A 13,059-nucleotide genomic window follows, 5' to 3' on the forward strand; every position below is an offset into this window, starting at 1 on the left:
ACCAATCAATGGCTTCCTTGATTAATTAATCATCACATCAATACAAATATTGCTATTGCACCAGCGTTATATTACTTTACATGTTACTCCAATTTCATTTTGTATCTACGAATATTGAATATTAAAGGCTTGACAATTAAATCAATGAAATGTGTGTGATGACTTTCTTATTTTAAGCTGCTGGTCTCAGACACACGTCCATTTCAATTATGCTTTTAGATTTACATTATATTACATTGCTGAATAGTTATATTACTACATTCATTTATATGAAGCAAACGTTAAGAAGTCATTCTTGAACATGGACATGATTTGATTTACAACAGGGGTTGACACTAAGGTCTCAGAGGCACTTGTCCGTGGGCAAGTACAGATAATTTTCTACTTGCCCAAAAGTCAAGCCCACTTGCCCGAAAAGTAAATCGCCCATTAGAAAATGATAAGTAAAATGTAACACTTTAAAGATGTCATACCTCAATCTTTAAAAAAACCTACATAGTTATGATTGAATATGACTATGGGTTCACACCTATTTAATATGTTTAAGTGTAGCAACAGTGAAAACAGCACATTATAGGTTAACAGTGCTCTTATTTTACATTCCACAGACCAGCAGACAGAGTGCTCTGTCCACGTTCAGGTGTTTAGTCAGATATCTGGTGGTGTGTTTATAGACGGTTGTTGCGTTCCCTCTCAAATGAGCATTTGCTCGGTCGGGCAACCTGAAAGCAAACTCCACCTGCCCGAAGGTTTTATTTACCTGCCGGGGGCAGGTGGGCAAGCCTTAGTGTCAATGCCTGTACAATCTAGTGTGTAATTGTCTCCACCAGCCGAAGGCAGGGGGAGAGTATGTTTTCGCCCCTGTCCGTCCATCCGTCCGTGCGTCCGTCCGTCCGTGCGTGCGTCGGTCCTCCGAGTTTGTTACCAGCTAATCTCCGGCGTCGTTGGCCCGGTCGCTGCCAAAATGAGCACACACACTCCCTGGATGCCAATTCAAAAAAACCTCTGCCCCACATTTTTCAAATGGCCCTGTTCTAGCGCCACCATGAGGCTGATGTTTGCAAAACACATTTCTGTACACTACTCCTACAGATTTTGTCCAAATATCACACAAATCAGTAGTATCTCGACAGTCATGTTATCGACACGGATCTGTCTGATTGTCCATATTCCATCCTGATTGGCTGATATTGGCTTTCAAAGTTTGTAAATTAACATGCAATTAACATGAAATTGCGCACACACGTTCCCGAGGAAGAAATGCCACTTCATATTTTTTAAATCAGCCTCATGGTGGCGCTATAACAGGCCGATTCGTGGTTTTACCTATAACTCCACCGATCAGTTTCAAACTTTGTAAGCGCACTCCCTGGATGCCAATTCAGAACCTCTGCCCCACATTTTTCACATGGGCCTGTTCTAGCGCCACCAGGAGGCCAATTTGTGCAAAACTACCTTTTGGCCAGTACTCCTACAGATTTTGTCCAAAAATCACGCAAATCGGTAGACAGTATCTCTACAGTCATGTGATCGACATGGATATGTCTGATTGTCCATATTCCATCCTGATTGGCTGAGATTGGCTTTCAAAGTTTGTAAGATTGGTCCGTTTTGGACAAAATGCCTCAAATCACGAATGCAGAGTGAAATTAACATGAAATCGCACACACACGTTCCCACTAGGCCGAGGAAGAAATGCCACTTCAATTTTTTTAAATCACCCTTATGGTTGCGCTATAACAGGCAAATTTGTGGTTTTACCTATAACTCCACCGATCAGTTTCAAACTTTGTAAGTGCACTCCCTATAGGCCAAGGAAAATCCCTTTTCTTGCATTTTTCACATCAGCTTTTTATAGCGCCACCAGGAGGCCGACTTATGTAAGACACATTTTTGGATATTACTCCTTCAGATTTTACCCAAAATTAACACACATAAGTACACATTATCTCTACAGTCAAATGATCAAGACGGATCTGTCCCATATTAAATATTCCATCCTGATTGGCTAAGATTGGCCTCCAAACTTTGCAGGATTGATCCGTTTCGAACAAAATGCCTCAAACACAGCGTGCAAATGTAATGAAATTGTGCACGCACATTCGCAAAAGGCCAAGGAAGAAATTACACAACAAAATGTTCAAATCAGCCTCATGGTGGCGCCATGAAAGGTCTAAGATTGGTGAAGAACACATGCCACCCTTTTTACATTGGCCTGTTATAGCACCACCAGGACGCAAGGATACCTGTGCTCGGAAGAGAACTTCTTCTAGTTCAAAATATTAAAAAAAAAAAAAACATTTCCAAAAAAGCAAAATATCTAAGAAAAATGTAAGAATTTCCATACATTACTAGAACACAAGGTATGTTTAAGGAGTAGTGAAAATAGACGATCTACAAGATCACAACATGGCGCGAAGAAAAACTTTCTGAGCTTTTAGATCTGGTATTTTCACTAGTTTGGGTCCTGGGAACCACTGTATATGGAGTAACGTTAACTCCATACACAGTACAAAACTATGGCACCACCTCTAAGTTTTCAAATAATCGTTGTGGAGTAAAAAGTAACGATAGGCCTCTGTGATGTAGTGGAGTGGAAGTAAACGTATTGAAATTTGGAAATACTCCAATAAAGTAAAATAAATAAATAAATAAAAAGTGTACTTAAGTACAGTACTTGAGTAAATGTACTCAGTTACTTTACACCACTGTTTTATCACGTGTTGCTGAGTCTGCTGTTCATTGATACTTCTGCTTCTCTCTCTCTCTCTCTCTCTCTCTCTCTCTCTCTCTCTCTCTCTCTCTCTCTCTCTCTCTCTCTCTCTCTCCACTTCAGTTCAGTCCAGACACAGCTCTTGGTCTTAACAGTCTTCTTGCAGGTATGTCAATAACTTCATATTGTTGCTTATTTAAGAGTTAAAACCCTAACATAACAGATTTGTTTTTGTTATATCCATTCTGCTCAAACAGTGTCAGTGTTACCAATGATACTAATGAAGGCTCAGTTCCATTCTGCTCAAACAGAGTCAGGGTGCTGATATTGTACACTGGAAACTCTCTGCTACACCAGTGTGTCTCAAAAGTGTGGTCCAGGGACCCTCATGGTTCCTTGAGGGGGTTCCAAATGGACCCTTACGGGTCTGTAACTCTGAGCGTATACAAATGGAACCATTTGGTTCCATTTGCACGCTCACAGAGTAATGAGTCACTTCTACTTGTGTAGCAGTGTTTCACTGTCTCAGCCTGAGGACTTAAAAGTCTAATATCTCCATTCCTTTTAGTGGCACCTGAAAACCACTCCCACTGCTATGCCCTATTCTTAGTGCTTGTCAGGGTGGGGGGTCCACAGTCAGTCTGGTCATTTATATGGTATAAATATAATGGAGACTTCCTCTCTTTTCTTTTCTTTTCTTTTCTTTTCTTTTCTTTTCTTCTCTTTTATCTTCTGTCCCGTCTCCAGGTAACCATGGTAACCATGGTCCATCGTTACGTTGTCGTGATAACGGGTGCTTTGATCTCATTGGCTGCCTCTCCGTCAGTCGCCATGGAGACCTGCACCTTTACAGGGACACCGGGACTGCCTGGTGTGTGTGTGTGTGTGTGTGTGTGTGTGTGTGTGTGTGTGTGTGTGTGTGTGTGTGTGTGTGTGTGTGTGTGTGTATGTACAGTATGTCATGTGTTCGTACTTTTTTATGTCTATATTCTTATCTCTATTCTATTTGTCTGTCTTTTGTCTGTCTGTCTGTCTGTCTGTCTGTCTGTCTGTCTGTCTCTCTGTCTGTCTGTCTGTCTGTCTGTCTGTCTGTCTGTCTGTCTGTCTCTCTGTCTCTCTGTCTGTCTGTCTGCAGGTATCCCAGGGATACCGGGGAGAGATGGACGCGATGGAGTGAAAGGAGACAAAGGAGGTCCAGGTACAAACACCCCCCCCCCCCCCCCCCCCACACACACACACACACACACACACACACACACACACACACACACACACACACACACACACACACACACACACACACACACACACACGCCTCTCCAATACCTTTACCCAGAGCCGTTGTTGTTTCTCCTCCTGACCAGGGGTGGCAGCGCAGGCCAGCCTGGCTCCACAGAGAGGACAGAAAGGGGTGCAGGGATCCCCTGGACCTGCAGGCAAACAGGGTCCCAGTGGAGAGCGAGGACCCCAGGGACCCCCTGGAGAGTCTGGTCCTGCTGGGGAGACGTTGCTGTCCGGGTAATGAGCAAGGCACTGGATTGATTGAATACTTTATTAGTCATAAATGTAAACAAAGGTACAGTCAGACATTAAGGCTAAAAGGATAACACAATACTTTATTAGTCATAAATGTAAACAGAGGTACAGTCAGACATTGAGGCTAAAAGGATAACACAATACTTTATTAGTCATAAATGTAAACAGAGGTACAGTCATACGTTAAGGATAACACAATACTTTATTAGTCATAAATGTAAACAGAGGTACAGTCAGACATTGAGGCTAAAAGGATAACACAAAGAAGTCCATGGACACAATAATCTCCTGAGCCATAACTGTGGCAGAGTTTTTATGTGAAATCTCGCTATTTCTACCATTGTCATTACTTCGACTACAGGAGGGTCACCAGCGTCGGCAGGTTAGCTGCTTACCAGTGTCGGAGGTTACGGAGGTTAGGGATAGGGTTTGGGTTAGGTTTAGGTTTAGGCATAGAGGTTAACATTCACCAGCGTCGTCAGGTTAACGTTTCATCAGGTTAACATTCACCCGTGTCAAAATACTGGGATGTAGAACAAATGTTATGTCGAAATATCGACACGCACCCTTTTTATGTAGCAGCTATAAGGCTGCTGAACAAAACCTAAGTCTGTCGCCTGTGCTTCAAGGTGATACACCATGAAATTTCACTTTCTATTTTAAAACCTTTTTTTGGGGTCCCACTAGCACCTTCTATCCTCACCTCAAATGCATGGTGTATCACCTTTAACTGAATTGCATTTTATTGACACACTTTTAATGACTTTAAAGCAAAATTACCTGGTTGTACTGTAAAAGGAAGGGATACCGCCTACTATGCATAGGATAATCTATCTATAAATGCGACAAATCTCTGTTTGTTTGTTTGTTTGTAATCCGCGTATCTCGAGAACCGTTCGTCCCACCGGCTTCAGATTCGGCACGCGCGTTCCCTGCCGCGGCACGGAGTGCAGTGCCGGGTCTCGACCCGACCCGACGCGCGGTTTTCCCGAACCGACTCATTGTGACATCACTTCATAAAAGGCTCTGACATCACGTACGCCACATGAGTCAACAAAAAATCTCTGTGAGTGTGTATGTATGTAGGTAATCCGCGTATCTCGAGAACCGTTCGTCCCACGGGCACGCGCGTTCTCCATATATGGGCATAAAATGAATGCCCCCATATGAGAACCGTTCGTCCCACGGGCACGCGCGTTCTCCATATATGGGCATAAAATGAATGCCCCCATATATGGGCATAAAATGGATAAAGGGACACAGACAGACAGATTCAGAGATCTCCATATATGGGCGTGAAATGGACGCAAATAGACAGATATCTCCATATATGGGCATATATGGGCATAAAATGGACCCAGAACTATATGGACGCAAATGGCATATATGGGCATAAAATGTACGCAGAATCACAAAGATCTCCATATACGGGCATAAAGGGACACAGACAGACACACAGACAGACGGATACAGAGATCTCCATAAATGGGCATAAAATGGACGCAAATGGCATATATGGGCATAACATTTACGCAGAATCACAAAGATCTCCATATACGGGCATAAAGGGACACAGACAGACAGATTCAGAGATCTCCATATATGGGCGTGAAATGGACGCAAATAGACAGATATCTCCATATATGGGCATATATGGGCATAAAATGGACCCAGAACTATATCTGCAGTGATCTCCATATATGGACATAAAATGGACGCTGACAGACAGACAGATAACAGATATCTCCATATATGGGCATAAATGGACACAGGCAAACAGATGGTCAAAACGGGTCCTATGACAACAGGTATAATGGGGTTTGCATTAGGGCGGGGCATTCATTCCCTATTTACATTGTTCCGAGTTGGCCAGGTCGCCGACTAGACGCTGGGCCGCCCGATGGGCGTGAAATGGACGCAAATAGACAGATATCTCCATATATGGGCATATATGGGCATAAAATGGACCCAGAACTATATGGACGCAAATGGCATATATGGGCATAAAATGTACGCAGAATCACAAAGATCTCCATATACGGGCATAAAGGGACACAGACAGACACACAGACAGACGGATACAGAGATCTCCATAAATGGGCATAAAATGGACGCAAATGGCATATATGGGCATAACATTTACGCAGAATCACAAAGATCTCCATATACGGGCATAAAGGGACACAGACAGACAGATTCAGAGATCTCCATATATGGGCGTGAAATGGACGCAAATAGACAGATATCTCCATGTATGGGCATATATGGGCATAAAATGGACCCAGAACTATATCTGCAGTGATCTCCATATATGGACATAAAATGGACGCTGACAGACAGACAGATAACAGATATCTCCATATATGGGCATAAATGGACACAGGCAAACAGATGGTCAAAACGGGTCCTATGACAACAGGTATAATGGGGTTTGCATTAAAGGGCGGGGCATTCATTCCCTATTTACATTGTTCCGAGTTGGCCAGGTCGCCGACTAGACGCTGGGCCGCCCGAAGGGCGGCCCAGCTTCTAGTATCATCAATAACAAAAGGGGAAAAAAGCAGTCATAAAGAAAAAGAAAAAAGAAAAGAAAGGGAAATGTAAAAAATATGAAATTATATGACCATTTGAGAACAAACTGTTGCATGATGTCACCTTCTTAAACTAAGTGTGTGTGTGTGTGTGTGTGTGTGTGTGTGTGTGTGTGTGTGTGTGTGTGTGTGTGTGTGTGTGTGTGTGTGTGTGTGTGTGTGTGTTCCAGTGCCTCTGTGCAGAAGCATTCTGCCTTCAGCGTGGCCAGGGGGACTGCAGACTACCCTGCCAAAAACACACCCATCCGCTTCCTGTCTGTCATCACCAACATCAACGATGACTATCACCTGGACACTGGGAAGTTCAGGTATCTGCATCCACATCGCGACGCGTTGAAGAGCTTGTAGATCGGCTATTTTCAAATAGCCAAGGTATAAAATAGGGCTAAAGTGTGTTTTATAATGTTATAATTTATACACCTGCAAAGTGACTAATAACTAAAGTTTTCAAATACATGTAGTGGAGTAAAAGTACAATATTTGGAATCCGAGATGTAGTGGAGTAGAAGTAAAAGTATTGGAAATTGGAAATACTCAAGTAAAGTACAAATACCTCAGAATTGTACTTAAGTACAGTACTTAAGTAAATCTACTTAGTTACTTTACACCACTGCCTGTCTGTCAGGATAGTAAGGGTATTTTATCTGGTATTTGACCAATCTGCCAACTAAATTGTTACCAAAAAATCGAACCACCGGTTCGAATTGGAGCGCTGAATTTGAGCAGCTATAACCTGTGTGTGTGTGTGTGTGTGTGTGTGTGTGTGTGTGTGTGTGTGTGTGTGTGTGTGTGTGTGTGTGTGTGTGTGTGTGTGTGTGTGTGTGTGTGTGTGTGTGTGTGTGTGTGTGTGTGTGTGTGTGTGTGTGTGTGTGTGTGTGTGTGTGTGCGTGTGTCTAGGCTGCGCAACAGTGGCCTTCTCAATCTGTTCCTATTTTTATAGTTTAAAAATCCAACCACGCACCGTTGTACTAATGAAACATAACTCCGGCCACGCACCGTTGTACTAATGAAACATAACTCTGGCCACGCACCGTTGTACTAATGAAACATAACTCCGGCCACGCACCGTTGTACTAATGAAACATAACTCCGGCCACGCACCGTTGTACTAATGAAACATAACTCCGGCCATGCGCCGTTGTACTAATGAAACATAACTCTGGCCACGCACCGTTGTACTAATGAAACATAACTCTGGCCACGCACCGTCGTACTAATGAAACATAACTCTGGCCACGCACCGTTGTACTAATGAAACATAACTCTGGCCACGCACCGTTGTACTAATTAAACATAACTCTGGCCACGCACCGTTGTACTAATGAAACATAACTCTGGCCACGCACCGTCGTACTAATGAAACATAACTCTGGCCACGCACCGTCGTACTAATGAAACATAACTCTGGCCACGCACCGTCGTACTAATGAAACATAACTCTGGCCACGCACCGTTGTACTAATGAAACATAACTCTGGCCACGCACCGTTGTACTAATGAAACATAACTCTGGCCACGCACCGTTGTACTAATTAAACATAACTCTGGCCACGCACCGTTGTACTAGGGTTGTTCGATGTGGCCTAAAAATAAAATCTCGATTTATTTCTCAGAAAAGTCGATTTTCGATTCCGATTTCGATTTTTTGGTAAAAGAATAATACATTGTTTCAACTATGTTGTTTTCATTTAAAAAATGCAAAGACATGATTTTTTCTTTATTATTGTTTTACTTTTTACATTTTTTATATAGCCAAATAGCAGAATCTAATGTGGTGAGCCCTGCCCAGTCTGACGTGCGCTGCACGTGCATCAAAGAAATTACACATCAGAGATAAAGTAGTATTAATTTGGTGTCGGACCTTGTCGTCCTGCTTTAGGAGGACCGGGCTGTGCACTTTTTGCCCCGTGCAAGGCTCCAATGAGTAAGAATTACCCTAATTAAAGTGAAAATCGATTTTACGATTTCTTATTTTTTAAATCTTCCAAAGGACAAAATCCCGATTTCGATTAAAAATCGATTAATCGGAAAACCCTACGTTGTACTAATGAAACATAACTCACTTGGTAAAAGTTCATCCTAACAGGGACAGACATAGGGACAGACAGACGGACACACAGAGTCGAATGTTGGTGGCCGATTTCAGCGCTCCAAAATAATTCTTCACCAATGTGTTTCTAGAGGTGTGTAATACACTAAAATGTTGAAATTCTACTCCCGGGGGAAGCCTCATAAAAAACGTTTTAAAGTTTGGGTCCCATTAACTTTACTACACAGGAAAAGAAATCTGCTTTAAGTAGCATGTGAGGGGTCAAACTAGGGATTTTTCATGATTCTGAATACATTGCAAGCATTTGTTTTGCACAAAAAAACATTCCTTGGGCTAAAACGGCTCTCACAAAACTGTGAAAAGTGATGACTCATCACTAAACCATAGTTTTGAGGGGTTTCTTGGCAACGATTTAGTTGGCATATTTTCATATGTTTCTCTTACTAGGACCCAAACATGGATCCTGACCCAGTGTTTGGGAAACATTGCTGTACCAGGCATACAGGATATTGGAGATATTGTGATATCACATATTCTCGCCTTTACTGGTAATAAGGAGGAGAAGCATGACAATATTGTGATGTCACAGTCCATGCCTCTGGTAATATTGTGATGTCACATGAAGCATGACCTCCAAACATTTTGTAAAAGGTTAAATTAGTCTAAGTCTCTAAAGTCTATTGAAGGTAGGAAAGATAGCCTATAACGTGGCCAAGCCCCCAACAAATTGGGGGACTCCTCTGGAATTATAGTAGTAAGATAAGATAATAATAGGTCATATTTTAACCCTTTAGGTGCAGCGTTCCAGGGACATACTACTTTGTGTTCCATGCGTCTGCTGCCAGCAGGTTGTGTGTGATGATGAGGCTGGATGATATGCCCTACACCGCCTTCTGTGACCAGCTGGACAACGGCAACACACGACAGGTAGCACACAGACTGACAGACAGACAGACAGACAGACAGACAGACAGACAGACAGACAGACAGACAGCTAACAGTACAACTCCATGATTATTTTGTTGTTTTTAACACCTTTCCTTTAAACCTAGTCCTATTTTGCGCTGAAAAGAACAATGGTCACTGCAGTATGGCCATGTGAAGTGTTAAACACTGCTATAACACTGAAGTATGGCCATGTTGTGAAGTGTTAAAGGGATATTTCACTTAAAAAATATATAAATATATATACTTTTGTTCATTTTATCATCTAATCAGGCTGTTGTGACCACCCTGAACAGATTTTGAGTTGCTTGAATCAGTATTTACCGGTAGATATTTGATGTTCATTTTATCAAACACGCCCCCTCCCTATACAAACCCATTGAAACTTCAAACTCCATTTGAACCACGATGGATTAATCAAAAATGCCCTCATGTCACACTCCATATATGGTAGTCTGGGAGCCGTGGGGGTGAACGTGGATTTGCCTGTAAAAGTTTTTTTCTCAACTGATTCTTGTAGCTTGGGGTCACCTCTTAAGGATTCAAGATGATGACCAGTGATATCCATTGAGCATTTTTTATTATTAACCCCTTAATGCCTGAAACACAAGAAATCCACCCAGGAGGAAAATACCCAGAAAAAAAAAAAAAAAGAATCTGGGTATTTAAGGAGGATCTGAGGGGTCTAACTAGGGGTTTGTCATGATGCTGAATCCATTGCAGGCATTTGTTTTGCACAAAAAACATTCCGTGGGCTAGAAATGGCCTCAGAAAACAATACACGTATGGGTGAGTATTCATGTTAGTCGGAGGCCTTAGGGTTTTCTTTTCTCGTGCTAATCAGTCTAAAAGTGCAAAATTTTGCACAGATGTAGTTCAGGGCATGCTCTAATGATTTAGCTAGGGCGCCCGAGTCTGCGACATTCGGGGTCGCCACAGCGGCCAAATCAAGTTGGGCTCCCATCGACTTTAGTGATGAAAAGTGATGAGTCAGAGTTTTGTGGGTGCTGTGGTGACCCCGAAGGTTGCCGACTCGGGCGCCCTAGCTAAATCATTAGAGCATGCCCTGAGCTACATCTGTGCAAAATTTTGCACTTTTAGACTGATTAGCACGAGAAAAAAAACCCTAAGGCCTCCGACTAACATGAATACTCACCCATACGTGTATTGTTTTCTGAGGCCATTTCTAGCCCACGGAATGTTTTTTGTGCAAAACAAATGCCTGCAATGGATTCAGCATCATGACAAACCCCTAGTTAGACCCCTCAGATCCTCCTTAAATACCCAGAAAAAAAATGTTTTTCTGGGTATTTTCCTCCTGGGTGGATTTCTTGTGTTTCAGGCATTAAGGGGTTAATAATAAAAAATGCTCAATGGATATCACTGGTCATTGAATCCTTAAGAGGTGACCCCAAGCTACAAGAATCAGTTGAGAAAAAAACTTTTACAGGCAAATCCACGTTCAGCCAAAAATCACCATTTGGCTCCCGGACTATGGCCAAGATCCCTGATATTAAGCCCATATCTGGGAATGGCCATATATGGTCATATTGTGTCTCATGATAACCAGTGTGGTTGTCGGGACGCAAGTCACAACTGAAAATGAATTCCGTCCTCGTCCCTTTTATGCCCATATATGTAGATCCCTGATGCCATCAATATTATGCCCATATCTGGGAATGCCCAAACTGTATATGGACATATTGTGTCGGTCTCTGTTGTTTCAGCTTCTCGCCCTTAGGGCGTCTTACTGGTAAATAATAATAATGTTATAATTGCGACCATCAGGGAAAAGCTCCATCGGCTGTCTGTCTGTCACGTCACGTCACGTCACATTTTTGGCCCTACTCTTATCTCCGGCACCGTTGCCCCGATCCATGCCAAACTTTGCACACACACTCCATGGCTGGCAAACCACAACCTCCAGATGATAACCTCCTGATTTCTCACTTGGCCCTCTTCTAGCCCCACCATGAGGCTGATTTTTGCACACATTTTTGGACACTGCTCCTGTAGATGTTGCCATAAAATCACGCAAAGTGGTACATAGTATCTTTAAAGTCGTGTCTTCAACATGGATCTGTCCCATTTCCCATATTCCCTCCTGATTGGCTACGATTGCCTTCTAAAGTTTTTGTATGTATCTTATCTCCCGATTAGGAAGTCTTACTGGTGTGTATTTCTCTAGGTGTTTTCAGGAGGTGCGTTCCTCTACATGGTGCCGGGTCAGGAGGTGTGGCTGGAGACCAACACCTATCGAGGCCTGACGGGAACCCTGGGAGGAGACAGCGTGTTCTCTGGCTTCCTGCTGCACGCCCACACCGTGCTGAAACCCACCGTCCCCCCCCACTGACCACACCATGCTGAAACTAGGGTTGTTCGATATGGCCAAAAAATAAAATCTCGATTATTTTCTCTGAAATCCCGATTTTCGATTTCGATTTCGATTTTTTGTTAAAAGAATAATACATTGTTTCAACTATTTTGTTTTCATTAAAAAAATGCAAGGAAATGTTTTTTTTTTTTTCATTATTGTTTCATTTTTTGATTTTTTTTATATAGCCAAATAGCAAAATGCAATAAAACAATAAGGGTATTAATAATACTAACTTTAGTTGCGCAACAATCACATACAGAAGTTAACTTAGCGTCCTTAGTGTTTCATTATCAATAGTGAGTGACAAAACAGCCAAAACAAGCCAGCTCTTGGAGGCTGGTGAAACGGGTGAAAAAATAGCTAAGGCCACCCCTGAATTTTGGCTGGCATTTCGCCTACCAAAATGTAATTCCTGGCTACGCCCCTGCCCTGCACCACTCATGCACGGAGATGTTGACTGATTGTAAACGGAGGCGAAGCGCTTCGCTTCCCGACGCAAAATTAACACAATGACAGGGACAGTAGGACTAGGAGTAGACTACAGTCAGTAGGTGGGTAACACAGAATTAATAAGCTTCTTTCAAACTACAACAAGAAGTAAGTTTACCAGCCCAGCAGCGTTTTGTTCTGTTTTCTGCTTGAACCATCGCGAGTGAGCGCAGTGCGGTGGTGAACTCTGCTCAGTCTGACGTGCGCTAAACGCGCATCAAAGAAATGACACATCAGAGAGAAAGTAGTATTAATTTGGTGTCGGACCTTGTCGTCCTGCTTTAGGAGGACGGGGCTGTGTACTTTTTGCGCGTGCAAGGCTCCAATGAGTAAGAATTTCCCTAATTAAAGTGAAAAT

The 13,059-nt window shown here is 42.6% G+C and overlaps 1 protein-coding gene across 1 annotated transcript; it reads left to right on the top strand.

The window, feature by feature from the left end:
* Positions 1-2,849: 2,849 nt before the first annotated feature.
* LOC308290359 (complement C1q subcomponent subunit C-like) lies at positions 2,850-12,188 on the top strand (the record flags this gene model as incomplete). The annotated part of the gene is made up of 7 exons (XM_080732160.1): positions 2,850-2,879; positions 3,461-3,584; positions 3,849-3,911; positions 4,078-4,231; positions 7,011-7,148; positions 9,685-9,817; positions 12,024-12,188. The coding sequence occupies exons 2-7, from the start codon at positions 3,467-3,469 to the stop codon at positions 12,186-12,188; spliced, it is 771 nt and encodes a 256-aa protein (XP_080588286.1). The 5' UTR covers positions 2,850-2,879; positions 3,461-3,466.
* Positions 12,189-13,059: the final 871 nt, after the last annotated feature.

Source organism: Nannobrachium achirus (assembly GCF_963921795.1).
Source record: "Nannobrachium achirus genome assembly, chromosome: 1".
NCBI lineage: Eukaryota > Metazoa > Chordata > Actinopteri > Myctophiformes > Myctophidae > Nannobrachium > Nannobrachium achirus.